This window comes from Macrobrachium nipponense, chromosome 20 (genome assembly GCF_015104395.2).
Source record: "Macrobrachium nipponense isolate FS-2020 chromosome 20, ASM1510439v2, whole genome shotgun sequence".
In the NCBI taxonomy this organism is placed as follows: domain Eukaryota; kingdom Metazoa; phylum Arthropoda; class Malacostraca; order Decapoda; family Palaemonidae; genus Macrobrachium; species Macrobrachium nipponense.
The window spans coordinates 59,764,087-59,785,753 of record NC_061089.1 but is presented as its reverse complement, the minus strand read 5'-3'; the positions used below and the strand labels follow the sequence as shown (position 1 = coordinate 59,785,753).

The window sequence follows — 21,667 nt, the reverse complement described above, 5'->3', positions numbered from 1 at the left end:
CAGGGCATATATATACGGCAAACTGGGGCAGGGCTGAAGGGGGCGGAGCATAACAGCGAACGTCACAGGAACTTTTAGAAGGATCTAGACGAAATGTTCCATATCACACCTGATGATTCTAGAACAATCATGAGAACAGGCACCTCCAACACATGCACAAATGCCTCCTTGCTGCAGAACTTCTAGAAGAAGATGCATTTTCCTTTCCTTTAACTTTGCTATAAAGTGATTACCATGACAACACTCCAATGGCTATACAGTGTATAAAACTTGTCACCTCTATCATAGATAACCTTTTGTATTTGTGGTGTGGCATTTTGTGGTGTGGCATTTGATGATATAGAGCTTATATTTGTCATCTTTGGCTTTCCTTTCCTTTACAAATATCAGGTCGTCATTTCAGAAATGAGAGTACCTATCCATGGATTTTCTCCTTTACGATGTTACTGACAATATCTTCATCCTTCGGAACATATACTACTTTTATTTTGGGTTTAAGTTTATACTTCTCATTTACTGATATATTGTCGATTTCCTGAATATCTATTTTTGCCTTTTCTAAGTTTTTCCTTCCTGGAAATATTACATGTAAGTGTCCATCTCTTGTTGTTTTCACCTGTTCAACTGGCGCCGTTATTTTACTCGTAATAATTTGCTTCTTTTCATTAGCTGCTGTGCTCTCGCATTTGTAGATTTGATCAAAAGCACTTTTTTTTTGTCTTAAGTGAATTTGCATAAGTTTTGTCCATATATGTTATCATCTTTAATTCTTTATCAACATTATCATTTTTGCCTTGAATTTCATCTATGTTGATCATTAAGTCACCAGTTCTTCGAGCCGAATCCTGAATCAGCTCTGCGAATACCTCTGTGTTTGTTTTTATTTCTTCAAGTTCATCTTCAATGAGTTTTTTGTGTTTTCTTTGTTCAGTCCACTTGCAATTGTTACAGATGTACAATATGTTGTCACTCGAAAGTATGGATGTGTATTTAGCCTGAATTCCCGAATATTCATAGTGGAACCATGTGTCGCACATTTCACAGGGGTTCCTTCTTCAACAACTCGCTCTAGATTTGCGTTGACTCATCTAACTCCAATATTTCTTTTGTTGTTCCATCTTTATGTGCGGCTCTGATAATTTCTTGATAAAGTTTATATGTTATTTTAAGCTTTCTCTTTCTTGTTTTAAATTCTACAACATTTCATTTCACTTTTCCTGTCTCTTCTTCGTATTCACTTTGAACATCGCGCTAGGCTTGCATGTACACAGATAGTCAAGGAGTTTGGTAGGGTACCGTATTCACTAAGATTTACCCTAAATTTGACTTCAGATCTTGTTTAAGGGTTCTTTGGACATGAAAAAAAAAACTTGGTAACATGTTCCACAACCGACCTCTTTTCCGCCATTTTGAAATCCAAGATGGCCACCTGACAAAAATGATAAAAATCAGTAAATGACCAGAATATACTTAATATGCATATTATTTCAAAGGTCTTGAATAGGAGAATACATAATTGGATGGTTTAACATGAATTTTCGTCAGATAAGGGTGTAAAATAAACAAATTAAAAGAAATTTATTCATACATAATTGTTTATCTATGTCTGCCAATACTGTGCAGTAGTAAAATTAAGCAAATAAATCATACACTTGTGTAACGAACTGTTAATTGTTTGGAAGAAAAATCATACTTTCAAACCTTCATTTCACATTCCACCATTAAATCATCTTCACCGTCTTTGGAATCATTATGACTCTTTCTTATAGTATTATGTGGATTGTTACACTACCCACTTACATTACACTCACAGAATTCACACCAACTAATGTCTGCTACACGGTAAGGACATACATTTGACCTAAAGTATTTTTTACAGGTGTATGGGAATGGAAAATCGGGGGGTTGATTAGGTTCAAAAATAATAAGTGGTACCAGTACTATGTCATCTTTCAAAATGTAACCATAATCTAGTGGGTTCAGTATATCTATGGTAGATTTTGTGGCATTTGTCCAGTGATAACATTGCAAAATAGCTTGCTTAATATGAAGCTGTATGCTATTAGAAGTTGGAAAAGTCTTTCAAAATTGTTTTTAATGCTTTTATGATGGTACAGGAAATATCGCAGCTCACTGAATGTATCTATGTTGACTCCACCAATGGCTCGGCTAAGAAACTTCTCTGCTTTGATTTCCATATAATGAGAAAGTTCTTTATTTTTTCCAAAATCCTTGATTAACTCTATTCCACCGTGCTTTGCTGCCTTGAATACAGTAAGTTGCATTGAAACCTTGCTGGTCGTGTCAATCACTAAGTGTATGGACAGCTGGAAGTACAGAAACTAGCGCTCTTGACATTGTCAGTACTATATCATGGACTGGCAATGCCCATTTGGTGTTGGCTTGTCCACAAAGGACCCACAGCTCTTCTAGACCACTGAATTTCCAAGTTTCACTGAAGTGGTATAGTAGACATACTAAAACATCTGTATCTGGTGAAGCCACAATGACTCTTGAATAATTCTGTGCAAGTGGTATGGTTGATATATAACAACATTCTATCATCAGCCTCTTTGTGTTGACAAATGAAGTGTTGGTACATCCACAACAGTTTGAGAGCTGATTCTCGGGCACTTACACAAGTCATCTTCATGAGAACCTCTGAGGTACAACCCATATAGGTATGGACATACTTTCTGATCTGAGTCACTTTCGCAATTAACCACTTGATGAAAAATTCTTGCAGCCTTACCTTGTTTTTGATTGATGACCAGGACCTTTCTAAATCTACTGGAAGTGGAGTGTCACTGACATTGATAGATACCTCTACTGAATCCATTTTTCTTCTCCTCATTCTTTCACAGTCTTTTATACCACCTAGGTCATAAATATCAGACATCAATTCGTTTGCAAATAGCTGACATGTAAAAAAAAATATTTTCCACAAGTGAGCTGCCACAAACGACCCATAGCTATTCTAGACCACTGACTTTCCAAGTTTCACTGAAGTGTATAGTAGACATACTAAAACATCTGTATCTAGTGAAGCCACAATGACTCTCTTGAATAATTCTGTGCAAGTGGCATGGTTGATATATAACAACATTCTATCATCAGCCTCTTTGTGACAAATGAAGTGTCGGGACATCCACAACAGTTTGAGAGCTGATTCTCGGCACTTACACAAGCCATCTTCATGAGAACCTCTGAGGTACATACCCATATAGGTATGGACATACTTTCTGTATCTTGAGTCACTTTCGCAATTAACCACTTGATGAAAAAATTCTTGCAGCCTTACCTTGTTTTTGATTGATGACCAGAACCTTTCTATATCTACTGCAAGTGGAGTGTCACAAAGATTGATAGATACCTCTACTGGATCAACTTTCTTCTCATTCTTTCACAGTCTTTTCCACAAGTGAGCTGCCCTATCACCAAATGTTTTCAGCTTCAACTGTGTCACTGATCATTTTCAAGCATATGCCATGAAATCAAAGACAACACTGTAGGATGAGTAGAGTCTGAGGAAGGCACTTTCTGTGGAGCTGGTTCTTTAAGTCTTTTTTTTCAATGACATGTGTAAGCTCTGATTTGAGGGACTTTCGCAAATAGCCATCTTTATTTAGGTAATACGGGATAGATGATATTTCAGATGCCAGAAGCTGTGAGATATCATGGCCTCTAACCCTAGTCATGTCAATAATGTGGAGGGCATTATTTGGGTCTTTCTGTATATCAGTAGGGGTATCGTTGCATATGCTATGCTTCTTACTCATCTTTTTAACCCTTAAAACGCCGAAGCGGTAAAAAAAAATTGTCTCCCGTGTGCCGGAGGTGTTTCGGAGTGAGCGCGGAAGCGGAAAAAATATTTTTTTCAAAAAAACACAGTGCGCTTAGTTTTCAAGATTAAGAGTCCATTTTTGGCTCCTTTTTTTGTCATTGGCTGAAGTTAGTATGCAACCATCAGAAATGAAAAAAATTATCATTATCATATATAAATAATGCGATATATGATAACGCAAAAACGAAATGTTTTCATATATAATTGTATTCAAATCGCGCTGTGCGCAAAACAGTTAAAGGTAAAAGTTACTTTTTTTTTGTTGTAATGTACACTAAATTGCAATCATTTTGGTATATAACACATTGTAAAACGATAAAAGCAACACAGAGAAAATATTATCACAAAATGATGCATGAATTCGTAACGGGCGGACGTAAAAAAATATTTTATTTTTAAATTCACCATAAATCTAAATATTGTTATAGAGACTTCGAATTTGTTTCAAGATGAAGTTAAATGATGGAATATTACGATACTGTAAGAGTTTTAGCTTACAATTGCAGTTTTCGACCATTTCGGACGAGTTAAAGTTGACCAAATGTCGAAATTTTTTTATAAATCTTTTTTTATATGCAATTATTTCGGAAATTAGAAAAGCTACAACCTTCAAATATTTTTCCTTTTATTCTACATGAAACTGCGCACATTTTCATATATAAAACTCTATGAAATGCCTAATATGAAACGGAGCAAATTTTCCGAGAATGCGATGTACGCATTTCGGAGATTTATGGCGGAGAATCCGTGCGCGGAGGGAAGGAAAGTTTTTTTCATAAATTCACCATAAATCGAAATATTGTGCTAGAGACTTCCAATTTGTTGCAAAATGAAGGTAAATGATTGAATATTACTAAATTATAAGAGTTTTAGCTTACAATTGCGTTTTTAGACCATTTCGGTAGAGTCAAAGTTGACCGAACATGGTTTTTTTTTCTATTTATCGTGATTTATATGCAAATATTTTCAAAAATGAGAAAAGCTACAACCTTCAATTATTTTTCGTTGTATTCTACATGAAATTACGCACATTATCATATATAAAACTTTATGTAACGGCTAATTTAAAATGGTGCAAACATTACCACAATCGCACGTATGATTTTTTCGGAAGAGTTACCGCGCGGACGTAAGGAAAATGTTATTTTTTTCATAAATTCACCATAAATCGAAATATTGTGCTAGAGACTTCCAATTTGTTACAAAATGAAGGTAAAAGATTGAATATTACTAAAATATAAGAGTTTTAGCTTACAATTGCGTTTTTCTACCATTTCGGTAGAGTCAAAATTGACCGACGGTTGAAAATTTGTCTCTTATCATTTTTTATATGAAAATATTTCAAACTGATAAAAGCTACAACCATGGGTTGTTTTAGTTGTATTGGGCATGAAATTGCGCACATTTCTATATATAAAACTTTATGTAATGGCTAATTTTTAAAATGGTGCAAACATTACCACAATCGCATGTATGATTTTTTTCGGAAGAGTTTTTACCGCGCGGACGTAAGGAAAAGTTTTTTCATAAATTCACCATAAATCGAAATATTGTGCTAGAGACTTCCAATTTGTTGCAAAATTAAGGTAAATAGTTGAATATTACTAAAATATAAGCGTTTTAGCTTACAATTGTGTTTTTCGACCATTTCGGTAGAGTCAAAGTTGACCGAAGGATGATTTTGGCACTTATCGTTATTTATATGGAAATATTTCAAAACTATAAAAGCTACAATCATGAGTATTTTTTTGTTGTAATTCTAAATGAAATTGTGCACATTTTCATATATAATACTTCATGTAACGGATACTTTAAAACGGTGCAAAAATTATGTCAAAGTGACGAAATAATTTTTGAGATGTGTCACTGATACTTTTTAGTGCGATAAGAAAGAAATTCGCGCTTGCGCGCCAGCGTAACGATTGTAAACAAAACAACGCCTTGATTCGTGAACTCCCAGCATCCCCCAAGGCGCGTGATTCAAAAGGTTTCGGCTGGTAGGCCTATAAGTATTTTTCCGCGAATTTTTTTAAAAACTTTTTTGAGTCGACGTATGGTACGTCCATTAGGCATACGGGAGACATTTTGACTCGACGTTTAATACGTCCATTCGGCGTTTAAGGGTTAATTGGATCAAACACTCTTTTTCTTTATCTTTAACCCTGTTTAGAAAAATTCCTTATATGCTTGCTGTCCAAGACTGATACAATTCAAAAGATACTTACTTTTCTCATCACTAGTCTTTTCCAGTGACAAGAGTTCTCATATTTTTGTTGTTTAACAGATCAAAAGGGTTGTCTCTTTCCTGAATATGTGCAAGCATTGCTGAATGCAAATCTCATCATGCTTGGTTGTGGCTGTTGTAAACTCATGATGTAAAGACCATGCATCTCCATTATTCAGGCCATAAAACTCACGAAGAAGGGCCAATACGTATCAAAAATTTTTCTTGCCTAGTTAGATCGTACTTCTTGTAAGTCCCACAATGCACCCATGGCGTTTAGCAGCTTTATTGTACATCTGCTGAAGCGTTTAGTCCATTGGGACACCACTGAATCTATGAGTAGAATGTTTCAACACAAAATGGCCCGTAAGAAACTCTGCAAGGATTGAAGGAAATTTGTGCGGCAGCTGCAATTTTGAAAGACTTGTTCCAACTTCTAATAGCATACAGCTTCATATTAAGCAAGCTTTTTTGCAATGTTATCACTGGACAAATGCCACAAAATCTACCATAGATATACTGAACCCACTAGATTATGGTTACATTTTGAAAGATGACTTCCCGGTACCACTTATTTATTGTTTCTGGACTTAATCAACCCCTGATTTTCCATTCCCATGCACCTGTAAAAAATGCTTTAGGTCAAATGTATGTCCTTTCCGTGTAGCAGACATTAGTTGCTGAGAATTCTGTAAGTGTGATGGACAGTGTAGCAATCCACATAATACTAATATAAGAAAGAGTCATAAGGATTCCAAAGACAGTGAAGATGAATTAATGGTGGAATGTGAAATGAAGGTTTGAGTGTGAATTTTTTTCCAAACAATTAATAGTTCGTTCCACAAGTGAATGATTTATTTGCTTAATTTTATAACCCCCACAGTATTGGGAGATATGGATAAACAATTATGTATGAATAAATTTCTTATAATTTAATTTTTTTTATATACCCTTATCTAACAAAAATTCATGTCAAACCATCCTATTATTTGTTCTCCTATTCAAGACCTTTGAAATAATATGCAATTTGAGTATATTCTGGTCATTTATTGACTTTTATAATTTTTGTCAGATTTTTAAAATCGCGGAAAACAGGTCGGTTGTGCAACATGTGATCAAGTTTTTTTTTTTAAGTCCAAACAACCTTAAACAAGATCTGAAGGCAAATTTAGGGTAAATCTTAGTGCATACGGGACCCAACCAGGTTTCTTGACTAGGAGCACTTCTCAGCAAGGTCTGTAGACCTCGCTTTTCAGACGACGTCCTCCCGCACGACAGTCACTACTGTTCACACGAGCTTTATGTATTTATATTTATCAGCTTGAAATCAATAGCAAAGCATGTTTTTTCATGCCCAGTAGTTGACTAAAATACCTCTCTCAATATGTAATGTGATTGATAGCATATTACGGGAGTTTTATCCTTGTTGCCGATGCACGATAATCTATATAATTATTAGAAACTTGAACATTATTTTCTCAGCTTCAGCTGCAACTTGCAGTTTAATTTAGCAATAGCTACATTTCCTTGCCGATCTTTTATCCATAGCGAAAAAGGGTATAACATAAAAATATATCAGTCCTATTCTACATAACGTCATTTATAACATAACTACGGTAATTGCACGGTCCCTAGACCGTGGGTAATTGTTTACTATCGTATGATGTTGAAATACCAGCAAAACGGATGTTGTTATTCGATTCGGTTGTACTTGGCAAAAAAAGTTGTTTCTTGTTCGGTTGTTTATGGTTGTGCATATTTACGCAAGGAGTATAACATTAGTAACAATAAGTTTATCATTCTTTTTTTTATTTTGTAACTTATCTAACTAGAAGATGGGAGAAAGAATGGAGGAAAAGAAGTTGTTCTATTGTGTCTCTTTCGCTGCCTGATTATACGCTGCTGCCTGCACCCCTTGCGAGCGAAATTTTAAATTCTTTTCAAAATATTGTCGTATCGGTGTTAATAGCTAACCACATCGTAAAATCGAATTATCGTAACTCAAACACTATACAACTTAATTTCTAAATACTATATATCTTCACCCATATAAAAAAAGAATTCGGCAATTAAATTATTACATATATTTCACCTTTAACAGTGATTTCTTGAAAGATTAATTTGATATTTAGGTAAGAAAACAAGAACAAGAAGTAGGATAATTTCACAATATAAACAGATAGCAATGCAATTATCTGAAGGTATGTGAATACCGTAAAAGCAAAGCCATTTTTTTGCAAACAGCCAATCTAAAGTTGCTTTCATTCCAGACCAAACGATAACAATTACTTCAACGGCCAATGGCTGAGAAAGGCCTCTATACGGGAGCAAATGATGGATAACCGCCACAAACACGGACAATTTCTGATATGGTACCAACTCGCCCTTAAGAGCAAAGCTCCACTCCAGGAGGAACATGTCAAGAGAGCAGTCATCCTCCTCTACAGGTACCTAAGTATTAAAATTTCACTAATTATTTTTTATTTTATGATTACCTGCCATCCCATGCTTTGCAAACCTAATTCCCTTCATTTAACCTTTTTAATTGACTATAAGTGGTAATTCAAGTCCTGTGTAGTATAGATTATAGCATAAAATTAGGCAGCCTCTTCTAGCAACTTAGGATCAGATATGCTTCATAATACCAAAATTGGTCTATGGAATAGTATAGAATTTTGGCCACAGACCAAGCACTGGGACCTATGAGGTCATTCAGTGCTAAAAAGAAAACTGATAGAAGAAAGGTCTGAAAGGTGTAACGGGAAGAAAACCAAGCAGTTGCACTATGAAACAAATGTTAGGAGAGGGTGGAAAGTACGATAAAAAAAAAAGCGCATATAAACATAGGTACACTAAAAGGAACGAGAGGTTGCAGCTAGGGGCCGAAGAGACACTGAAACCCTTATGTAATGCCTACAGTGCACCGCATGAGGTGCACTGACAATGCGGTGCATTGACATCACTACCCCTGGTCAAGATTTACTGATCAACATTCCAACTAGCCAAATATATACAACGACTAGGCCTCACAGCAAAAGGTGAGTAACCATAACATTAAAGAGAATTAGGTACTTTTGGGTAGAATCCTCCAGCAGCAAACAAACCTTAGCATATAGTCATCATGCAGTAAAGAATACAGTGAAACCCCAGTACTCGTGTTCTCAAGATTCATGGACTCGGCTATTCGCGGGTTTCTCTATGTAACATATTTCCACCCATAATTCACCTATTCGAGGTATTTTCTACAGAGAAATACCTATTCGCTAAATAATGTATTTTCATATCAATTCATCACTAAATGCCCTGTTTGTGATAAAGCTATTGAAATATTCAGGTACTATAAGCATTTTAGAGGGGCTTTCTTGTGTCTGAACTATCAAAATACCTAGTCAGTTCTACGCATTTTTAGAGGGATTTTAAGTATTTATGGATTTCAGCTATTCACGGCGGGGGGGGGGGTTGCCTGGAATGCATCCCCGCAAATACAGGGGGTTCACTGTACTGTAGTCAATATATGTAGATCCATTTAGTTATTTGAAAATTATCAGAGATACTTTTATTATCCTATTTTTACCAGAATGTGTTTTAAATATTCGTTCAGATATTGCATATATCCTATACTATGACCTCTTTCTCTTAATACCGGTGAGGCACTAAGATGCATAAATCACAACTGACTGGCATCAACAGGTACAAAGATAAGGCTAAAATTCGAGAATAAAATTCTCAAGGATAATAATAAAACCAAAAAATAGAAGAATTTTGCAGCTCTCGGTAGGGCTAAATCCAGGTTCCCATCAAGAAAGAAATGGAGAATGAGACTTTCCTGAAACAACTGAATTAGCAACAAGTTTTCCTTTGAACAAAAGAATTAGGCCCTTTACAGCTGAAGAGGGAAAGCTTGAATTTTGGTTGCCAGAAAAACATTGAAGAAAGGGTGAGGGATTTTATCCTCACCAGGAATCAATCCAACTGTCAGAGGTTTGTAAAATTCCCATACATCCAAGAAGAGGTAAATAATGGTCCTTTCTTTTCTGCTAAAAGGAGAACCTACAGTAACCTAAGGCTGGCCCTGCTGAGAAAGGGAGATTCTTACCATTTGACATTTCCATTTAACCTTGCATGGACTGCGCTACCTTCAAGAACTGCTCACCAGACCAACAGTTTGTCCTTCACAATTTATCCCTCTATCTAGCATGTAGGGAAGTGGGTTTGAATATACCAAGCACTTATCTGAAATCTCCAAATACGTATTCCAAAGATGGATGTACAGTTCACAGCAAGCAAGAGTGGTTTTCTATCTAATAGTATAGCTACCTCATGGAAAGTTCTTCACTTTCAACTCCCAATAAACTTTGATTTGGATAAATATGTTTTGATGCCTTCACCAAAATGCTTAGGAAATGGGTTACTGATTAAAGCTAAGTATTAAAGAACAAACTGGATCAAAATCTTTATGGGTAAAAAGTTACTGTTAACATTTTTCAGCTCTCCTGTATGCAGAATGTAGTCGGGTTTCCCAATGAAATTCATCGCCTCTTTTAAAGAGTAATGTAATTCACTCAATTCAGTTACCAAACATTAACAGTAAGTGATAGTTTCTTTAATTTTATCTCACAACAGCTAATTGGTCCACAAAGCATGACTTTGATAGTTTACCCTTCAAAGAATTATTGATAAAGCATTCCTAAATAAAAACATGGTAGTAGGGACTCAAGTGCCAATACTGCTATTTACCCAACAAAAGAAACTTTTTTATGATGTACAGAGATTTTAGCTCTTTGGTTATAGTACATACTGTCAGACATTCTCAATGAGGCAATGGATATAGTACATACTGTCAGTCATTCTCAATGAGGCATAATTTTATTAGAATTTCCAAAAACGAAATATGCTTTTCATCACATTCACTCATAATTCTAAAAATCTTTTGTTACAAGGAGAACACAGTATATTTGACACTTGTCATCATGTTTAAAGTTACCAAAGGAGAACGAAAACATACAATTAAAGAGATAATTTCGCTAACAATAGTGAATTCTACAGGCAAAACAGACCATTGCTGAATACAAAGTACCATTTCATCCCCATCTCAAATCTACAATTTCTCAACTGGAGAGCTAAATATTTATTATTACAACGTCCTTCCACTGGCTAATTTTAGAAGTCATACCTTACTTGAGTTAGCAATGTAGAAGTCACATCAGATAGAACTTGGTTAACTCTATAAAATACACTATGTAGTGCATTACAGTTAATTTTCTTTTATCTTATACTAAATCAATATATGGATTAATTCTGAAAATTAATCCCTTCTTTTCATCATCCAGACAAAAAGTAGGGAACAAGCGAAAAGAATACCTTGCCAACCATCGCTCCATATACATGTAATATATGCAAAACATATCAAATGCTTAAAACGAAGGGAGAAATCATTAGAGTCTTTGCTATAGTAGTTGTAATAGTAATAACTAAGTTCATAATAGTTACAATAACAAACTGCCTTTTGCAGAAGAGTACCAAATCTCGGAGTGGCACTTGCTCCTCGCGAAGGAACTTTGTGGTTAAAGAGAGCCACCAATCCTAATGTTGACTTCAAGGTAAGTGCAACGGACTAACTTTTCACCTTTTATATAGAATTCTAAAATAACAAAGTTCCAAGTTTTTCAATCTTTAGTAATAGCCAACAGCATTCAATTTATCAAACCTAAAAAATTACGACAAAATTTTCTGAGTTTGTTTAGGGATGAGCAAAGATTAAACATTATGTGTCAAGGTAGAACCTATGAAACTACAGTTTATTCCCATCTAAATAAGTCGCACAACGGAATTAATGTTTTGCTAGGCCAGCTGGGAAATTAAAACAATTAATGTAAATATCATTCCCTTAAATGTAGCCCACTAAATATTTCAGTCTAAGTCCTTATTCTGTCTCAGTCTAACAACCATTATCTGATTCTGCTCTTTTTGTTAATTACTACAGTATTGCCAAACCAGAAACTTCAAAACTAGATCTCTTCTACTTGGAGAAAAACAAAGAGGAATTAGTGTATGCTTGGTTAACTACATAAGATATTGAGGATTTTATATCCAACATCAGTACATTAAATTCAACCTTACCTCATTTTGTTGGTCTCAAAAGAGCTTTCTGGGACAGCTGTTCATCATTCGACATTGAGTAACCTATACCAGAATGAAAAGGCTATGCATTATGAAGAGAACCAATATCATTCAGAATATGACAATTTGTCGAAAATTGCATTTTTCCTAACTATACAAACCTGAGGTCCTTTAACAATAGGAAGTAGCTAGCGGCAGCTGGAACGGTCGTAAGCTTCGAACAAGGGGAGAACGGTAGTTAACTGCTTGTGCGCGACGAGGTAAACAAATCACTTTTGCTTTTGGCCCATGCAAAATACGCAGAGTGAGGGGTGGCATGAGGAGGGACTATATGTAAAGGACCTCAGGTTTGTATAGTTAGGAAAAATGCAATTTTCGACAAATTGTCATTTGTTCCGATACGTAATACAAACCATCGGTCCTTTAACAATAGGAAGACTCACTTCTTGGTGGGAGGAATCTGAGTCTTTTGATGAACAGACTGGTGTTCGTCCATCCCTGGAATGCCTCCCTGGTCGTAAGAGCGAGGGAGGGATCCAAGCCTCTGTCCGATTGATCGGGGTGTGCACCGCAGGATCAATGGTCAGACCTCTGGGCCGAGTACTAAGAGAGAGGCAAGCGTATCTCTTCGTACCAGCAAGCAAGAACTTGTTCCTGTTTGCAAGAGGCAACAAAAAGTATGGGTTGTCTCAAGCTGGCATCCACTTCCTCCCCCTTGTTGGAGGAAGTGGTGGATATACGCTCCTATCCCTAGTGAAAGGGATAGGATGGGGCTCTGTTGAGTAGCTCACCTGCATCTTGTCCTTATCCAGCAGGGTGACGACCGTGTCCCTCTAACCACAGGTAGAGGGGAAGAAAAAGATGGGAAGAGGAGCCAGTCACACTCTCATTCACCATCCATTCTTACGGTCACACCAGGACTCGATGCTGTTCAGCCTGCGAGGGTCTGGGTTCGCTACACAACGTGTTGAGCAGCCACCACGGGTCCCAAGGAAAAGATCCAAGGACCTGTGGGCAATATCCCGAAGGTAGAAGGAAGGGCATGTGGTCTGGTTGGACCAGACCCCTGCCTTTCAGTACCTGCGCCAAGGAGAAGTTCTTGTGGACAAGGCAGCATCTCCTTCGCATCGAAGGCGGTGAAGTCCATTAGGGAGGGATTGTGAACGACTCGAACCAATCGTCAGGGACCGAAGGGTTCTGAGTCTTCGCTACGAAGTTCGGTACGAAATCGAGCGTCACGGATCCCCATCCCCTGGGTGCCTGACTTCGCAGGAGAAGTCATGCAGTTCCTCAGAGGAAAAGAAGGAAATAGTCGCATGACCTATCCCTCTTCTCTACTTCGGTGATGTCCAGTACCCATACTGGTCTGTCCGTTAGCAACGAAGTCTCGCATCCTCCTATCCCATGCAGCGAAGTTCTCGGTAGTGGATAGGACACCGACACTCCATGGTGGGTGTCAATGGTATGGGTACTGTGACAAGCTATTAAAACGAAGTAATGGTTGCTGTGTAACAACCGAACTAAGTCAACAGCGTAATTCGTAACTGACTCGGGCGCTCTGACAGCTGCCGACCGACTGCGTTCGTAGGAGGCAAGTTGTCAAAGCATCCGAGTAAGTCACGTGACCTTCGCCTTTAAAGGTTATGCCGAGAGACCAAACCAATGATGTATTTGTTTGTCACCAATGCCGGACAGCGAGGTGATGATTCTCTTAAGGCATGTACCCAACAGGCGAAAGTCAATTGCCTTCTAGAGACCGAGGTCCCTGAAGGTAAAACATCTCATGTTTGTTGAATCTCAGCTAAGGAGAAACAACACTATGTACCGTTGAAGACGAAGGTAGATATTGAATGCAACCTACGTCTTCACATATGAATCGAGAGAAGGATCTCAAGATTCATAACCTGTGCTTACAAATGACTGAAAACGCTACCCGCTATTTCATTGCTGTCCGGTGAGAAGTCGTAGTTGCAATGAAAGCGGGGCGTTCTTCGGTAATGAAAACACAGGTGAAAGCCGCCTGAAGAACTGCTTCTCATGGGCTGAACATTTGGAGGTAGAGCTGTCAGGTCGGAGAGTAGGCGATGTCTTCTGACACATCTTGTAATTCGGGTTGAACAATGAACAATTGTACACCTACGAATACGAGATATTTTGAAGACAAACTCAGATGTCTGCAAAATCATTCGCATTATCGCAGTGCGATGCAGCGGGAGACTTGTACAGACTTCTGTTTACCGTGCGGTAAACAGAAAGATGAAAGAGTCCAAGAGATATCTCTGTTGAAAATTCTCGCAATGTCGAAGGCGATGGAATCTAGCGTCACCGCAGTAGATGGTCCTTCATTATTGCGAGAATCCCCGTTAATCAGAGACCTAAGTCCATGATTGTTAGGCAGAGATACGGTTCGGTAGTCAATCAAGCAGGGGAGAGAGAGACATACATGACCGTGAATCTCGGAGGCCCAGCTGATACTGAGCTGCTTATATCAGGCAGTTTCAATACGCAGTGGTTGAGCCTGCTGACTCGTCATCCTGAGTTGCCAGGTAATCCATTATTCCACGAAGGAATGCGTTCGGCTAGAACTACCGAGCATAAAAGATATGCTCGGGCAATTATATTTAGGCGAAACGAATTTCGGTAAATATAAAAGTTGAAATGGTGTTGTCGTGACAAAACCATAAGTATATAAAATTGAAACTGAAAACTCCTGGGAGGTTGCAGGCAACCCCGAGTTGCAGTTCAATTGGAATACTTCTCGTCTAAGTCGCAATCCGTAGAATAACTAGGATATGCGCCTACCCCTCGGACAATTCAACTGCTTAGCAGAATCAGGTCGCGAGGTTAATATACGTATATAATTTGTAGGATTTATGAAAAACAAGATGAGAAACTCCATCCTAAATTCTTTCCTTCAAGAAAACAAAATAAGGATTGGAGATCGACCACCTTCGTTCTCTATCAAAGAGAGTGAAGGAGAAGTCTTCCTCGAAGGAAAGCTTCAATGGTGAACAGAATACTAAGACGATAGTTCAAGCCAAACTGGATATTCCCGTCCGATCTCCTCTATTCCAGGTTGGTCGCCTACTGTGAGATAGTTTCTTTCAGCAGCAGTCTTCTTCACAATGCTAGAAATTCCAGGAATTCGAGCATAGGCGAGGTTCCCGATTATCGTGTAACATATCGGGGATTCTCGTCTCGCTCACTTTGGACCGTGTCTCGCGTAAGTGTTTGAAGATCGTAAAAACTCGAACACTCTGAATGCGCTAGAAATTCCGTAGAATTCTAAGCAGTCTGCGAAACCCCCACCGAATTCGTCAAACGATATCGGCTGGTGGTCCTCTCGATTCCCGTAGAAATCGAGAATGGAGCAGGATTCCTCCTCAACGACCCGGGGCTTACGTCAGGTAGGAGGACCCGAAGGTCCCCCCGGTAGCGCAGTCCCGAACGTGGATCCTACAAAGAAATCTCTGTAGGATCCTTCCCCTTTCCCTCGTAGCCGTAAGGAGAGAGGGAATGGGGAAGGAATTGGATACTCGCTCGCCTTCCCAGTGGAACTAGCAGTTGGAGAAGAGTAGGAGCAGCCATCGCCTTGCGGCGATGGCCTCTCAGAGTCTGGGAAAACGTATCGTCAGGAGAAAACGTTTCCCCGCGGAGGGTTACGAACTCTCACTGTAGGTAAGGGTCTGCCGCCACTGTGAACGTCGTCTGGGTGGGGCTGATCGACACCTGACAGGAGAGAGCCGATACCGTCCTCCGACTCATTCCAGTCCCCGTCGAGGTCGAAACCTCTCAGGAGGACCGAAGGAGTATTAAATACGGTGTCCGAAGACACGTAGAAAACGCCGCTGTCGCAGTAGAGGAGGTGGAAGTAGCTTGATCGACCGGCCAGAACTGAGAGAGCCTTCTTGTCCGGAGACGAGACACTGGTTCGAGACAGAATCGGCAAGCTCCGATCGCGGCAGACCCACCGTCGGTTTGGGTTCCCTCTCGGGCCCCAAAACGACTCGAGCAGAGACGTGGGCTCTGCTGGTGGGAGCGGCAATCCTTCCGCAGGGTCATTATGCTGACGAATCAGCTTAATGACTTCTGCAAATTCCTCTGTATCTCGGGAGTAACCGCGTCTTGCGGAGTAGGACCGTCCAGTCCCTCCAACAAGAACAGATCCCTAGATACTCCTCCTTCAGAAGGAGGAAGAGCGGCAGACCCCTGACGGTCGCCTCCAGCTAATTGCGCGTATGTCCTGGTCGGTCCTAGAACCGTGCCTGGTCCATACGGCGTCATAGCGGGGTCGCGAGCGGCGCACCTCTCGCGATCACTCATAGGTACCTCGCTCCTCCCGGCGTAGCCCGAGGAGGTTGAAGGTACAGGAGAGGCAGACCTGACGCTCCCCCCACCCCCCCTAGCTCGCTGGCAGGACCAGCGTGCTTGGAGGGCTGCTGCTGATCGTCAACCCGCGGTGGCGATCGAGCAGCATGCCTAGCCTTGCCGCTCGCCTGAGGCGAGAGGCTTGGCTGAGAACGTCGACGCTGATCTCTAGCGTCAGGCGAGCTGTTGCTGGTTACCGTCTCCGCCCGGTCCCGATGGGAGCGGCGTCAGGTGACCTGCTAGGCTCGCTGTCACGGTAGACCGGCGAGCGTCCTCTCCGGCGCGTCGAGCCGCTGGTACCAGCCGTGGCTGGTACCGACTGCCGCGGGGACCCCTTCCTCGCCTCAACCCGTTATGGGAGAGGCAGACCTGACGCTCCCCCCTCGCTCGCTGGCAGGACCAGCGTGCGTGGAGGGCTGCTGCTGATCGTCAACCCGCGGTGACGGTCGAGCAGCAGGCCTAGCCTTACCGCTCGCCTGGGGCGATTGGCTCGGCTGAGAACGTCGAGACCGATCTCTAGCGTCAGGCGAGCTGCCGCTGGTCACCGTCTCCGCCCGGTCCCATCGGGAGCGGCGGACGGGTGACCTGCTAGGCTCTGTGTCGCGTCGGGACCGGCCAGCGTCCTCTCGGCGCGTCGAGTCGCTGGTACCAGCCGTGGCTGGTACCGGCGGCCGCGGGGACGCCTTCCTCGCCTCAACCCGTGGCTGATCAGCGACCGTCACGTTAGCCCGAGCAGCCAGTTGATCGCTGCGAGAGCGTCCACTGGCCTGGCGAGAGTCGTGTGCACGACTCTCGCCAGTCTTCTGCTCCGCGCCGCTGTCTTGACGGCGAGCGAGCTCGGGCGTCAAAACTTTGGCTGGACGGTCTTCTTGGAAGAGCGTCCACTCGGTGCTTCTCGCGAACGAGAAGCGGCCGAGACGGAACCTGGTTTAGCGGCAGACCCGCTAGCACCAGTGAGGACGCACCAGCCGAGGCTGGTGCCCTCTGGTCCCCGTCGACTTCTTCTGTGCAGAAGAAGCGACGGGCCCCGTTCCCGAAGGAACAGGAGGACCAGCAGAAGAGCTCCCAGCTCGCCTGAGCGAGCCGGGCCCTTAGAAGATCCCGAAGGAGTCTTCTTAGGGGGGAAGGAGGCAACCTTCTTCTTCTTCGGCTGTTTGGCCTTAGAAGTCGAAGGGGAAGGAGAGGCAAGCGGACGACGAAGAAGACGACGACGACACCTTCTTCCTCTTCTCTTCTTCTTCGCCAGGCTCCGCAGGACAGACGTCAGTCTTCCATCCAGGAGGGAGCCGGGGCAGTTGCCGAAGCAACAGGGCCCGACTGCACCTGTCCGGAAAGACCTGAGACTGTGACAGCATCACCAACAGCAGGAACAACAGGAACAGGTCCAGGAACAGCAGGAACATCTGAAAGTGAATGAGCAGCAGGCAGGCACCTGAATCTGAAAGGGAATGAGCGGCTGGGACAGCAACAGGTACGGCAGGCACGGCAGGTACCACAGGAGAGACAGGCGTCCTGTCGGCAGCTACCGTCATCCTCGGCACTGGCGGCAGGTCCAGGGGGGTACTCTTTGGCCAGCGGTAGTCCGGGGTCGGCAATACAAAGAACCCAGGTGGCGGTGGCACCGTCCTGATTGGCACGGCAGGAATTGGTTCTGGATTGCAGCCGTGGGTGTTACCGACATGACATGTGGTGTGTACACCAGGTGCGGTGACATCTCATATGCTGGTGTCGAGATTGTGGTTGTTGTAGTGGTTACCGTATCATGAGTGACCACTGCCGACCCCGCCAACCGCTGAATCAACCCCTGCAGTCCCAGCGACTCCCACACCTGTCCCAGGTCGTCCTCGCTGATGGCAAACCTGCGGAAGCAACAGTCGGGTTAATTAGAGGGGCTTCCTCGCGCCTGGGGGGAGAGAACCCCACCCAGAGCGGACGGAAGACCCCGAGTACAACTGGACGTCCGTTACCAAAGGAGTCACTGGACTTCCGATGACTTCTTGTGTCCTCGTACAGCACCCACTGCGCCTCTGACGAATGCATACACGTTACACAGGGCTCGTTGCGGGAGCACTCTCGCCCCCGACAACGAGTACAAACCCCGTGAGGATCTACATCTACATTCAAGGTCGTCTCCCACGGATGTAGCACCTGCGGTAACATAGATAGATTAGTAAGAGGGGTTCCCTCACGCACGGGGGGAAGACATGCCCCACCCCGAACGCAAGGAAGCCCCCACATACAAAATACAATGAAGAAGCTGAGCGGGGGGCAGGAAGGAAGACGAAGAATCGGCTACCAACTTCCTGGCAGACCTTCGCTTCCCCCACCCCCGCACAGCAGTGAAAAGTAATATGAAAATGAAACAGAATACTGCCCTTGCGATTCACTTCATAGAACTTAAAGGAGAAAAGGAGCAATTCCCTTGGGTAAGAACGGAAACTTGATCCAATAATATGATGCTATCATAAAATATATATGAAAATGAAACAGAATACTGCACTTGCGATTCATTTCACAATAAAAAATCGTAAGGAACAATTCCCGGTAAGAACGAAAATTGATCCAGATTAAATTCATGCAATCAATAAATGAAAATGAAAAGAATATTGCAATTGGGAATCCACTTTCATTGCATTCTATATACAAAATTAAAAGTTCGTGCCGAGCGCAATTACACTCTCGGTAACGAACGCACAGGGCAAAAATATAATGAAAAAAGTACTTACATTTTTCAATTACACCCTTCGCCCAAATACATGACTCGGCGCGAGCGCGCCCGCCCTCGGCACCGAGACATAATTCAAGGGTTCATAATTAAGTAATGAAAATGAAAACAGTGTACTTACAGTTTTCATTTTCATTTTCAAGTCAAACAAACCATTAGTAGAAAACACAATATAACAAAGCATACGACGATGAAGCGGGCAGAGAGCGATGACGAAACACGTTCCTTCACACCCGCGGCCGAAAGCAAAAGTGATTTGTTTACCTCCCAGTCGCGCGGCGCGCGACTGTCGGACAAGCAGTTAACTACCGTTCTCCCCTTGTTCGAAGCTTACGACCGTTCCAGCTGCCGCTAGCTACTTCCTATTGTTAAAGGACCGATGGTTTGTATTACGTATCGGAACAAACACATATTCACAGTAAAAATTCACACATTAGCAAACAGAAAAATAACAACAGGAACAAGATTAATAAAATACTACATATAGAAATTTGTAAATGAATGCTTGAAAATGATGAAGGTTACTACATAGAATAAAAGTATACACTTTCCATTTCTTTTCATATTTAGAAAGTTTCCCTTCTTATGGAGATCAGTGCATAGAATTTCTTGCCTACTTGAATTTCAACAGCCATAAATATCTATGCAAATAAAAACTTACTGTCCTTTTTCTGTATTGTATCCCTAACTACACAGGTTCTTCAAGGTCAGACAGTGGAAGAAGTAAGGGCATCCTATGCGCTTTTCGCTTCAACACAGAAACAGGCCCTTTGTTCTGTGCCCGTCTTCTGAAGGATTCCCCAGACAAAATTGCAGACATAGATCCTGAAGACCTGGATCCTGACCTGAACACAGCTACTTCATGTTCTTTGGTTTTCACCACGGTGTTGTGGATGGTACAACATGTACATTCATGGGTTTTCTTCATTTCTATGTTGAACGATATCATTTCTAATAGGCCTATAAATGATGATGAACCACTGGGTGAATATTTCCCAGAAGATGCAACAGTCAAATTAATTTTGAGAAAGAAAGAAATGATTGAATCTGATTCTTGTCTGCGAGACAGACTCATTCAGGAAAATGAAGTACAAAAGAATCAAAAGGCAAACATAACACAAATTTCTGACAAGACATCAACAGAAAAGAGAACTGTGACTTTAGCGAGAGTACTTAGTCAGAATGTAACTTTGAAGTTTATACAAAAATGCCGACAAGAGAAAGTCACTGTGAACTCTGCCTTCTCAGCTCTTGTTGCTGTGGCACTGACAGACACCTTAGTTGAATATGGCTTGGTGAAAGATTCCTACTCTGTTCAGAATTTCCATTTGGTTAACTTGAGAAGATACTGGAAAAATAAACCGCCCATTTCCCTGGGTTGCCATTTTGGAGAGCCTTGAAAAATATACACAGAAACACCTGAACCTTGGTGATAAAGTTCTGGGACTACGTTCGTTCTCTGCATCAACTAATCAAGGATGGCATTGAGAGTGAGAAAGTCCTTACAGATAAAGCACTTCACTTACTGACAATGGAAGGGTCGCCATACACAGGCAAGTTTCTTGTTTCTGACAAGGAATATGAGGGGGACTTTGTAACCTCAAATTTAGGGAATGTAACTCCACTGGTGACAGAGGGTGGAGAACATGTCAAAATCAGCCATATCATACGATCAACAACAATCCATTGTATTCAAAACCCTGTTGTAATCAATTTACACACCTTCAGAGGGAAGTTCACTATGATGTTCGATTACAATTCTGGTGCAGTACAAAAAGATATTGCTGAAAAGTACTGTTCTCAAATATTAAAACATCTATTTGGCATTTTGGAATAGACTTTATTTGATTTATGGAAGGTCTGATGACCAGGCACAACACAAATATATCTATTACCCAGAGCTCAAAAAAAAAATTCATTTCTTGCTGAGTAACATACTATGTTAAGTTTCAAGAGATTATAAACAGCATATGAAGAAAAATATTGTAAAGATAACTTGAATGTAAAGACAATTATTAAAGTAAATATCCCTTGCAAATGTTTCCCAAATCTAGTTCCTCTCCCACTAAAATATTCTAAGATTTTTGTAACAGCTAAGATTAGTTTAATTTCAATTAAGCCCAATTCATAACAGAAAACTTTCTTCACACACAATTTAGTTATTGAAACTGTCTTGTACATGTAAATTGTTTCCACATTGTTTGGAAACAATTTGTAAATACTGTTTGATTAAAAAATGAAAAACAAATACAATTTGTAAGAGAATACGCGGATTAACGAAAGGGTGATAGTAATACAACACAATTAGAACAAGGCACAAAGTGGTAAGCATCATGTGGCCTACTGAGGTTTGGACAGTAAACATTTATAAAATTTTGCAAACATA

General features: G+C 41.1%; 1 protein-coding gene across 1 annotated transcript in view; it reads left to right on the top strand.

Moving 5' to 3' along the window:
• The window catches only part of LOC135220311 (uncharacterized), a 61,808-nt gene extending 40,349 nt beyond the window's left edge, over positions 1 to 21,459 (top strand). Inside the window, exons 3-4 of the mRNA XM_064257557.1 lie at positions 19,978 to 20,663; positions 20,720 to 21,459. Coding sequence (XP_064113627.1) covers positions 19,978 to 20,663; positions 20,720 to 21,118 — 1,085 coding nt within the window. The 3' untranslated portion in view covers positions 21,119 to 21,459. The remainder of the gene's footprint in view (positions 1 to 19,977; positions 20,664 to 20,719) is intronic.
• The last annotated feature ends 208 nt before the right edge of the window (positions 21,460 to 21,667 follow it).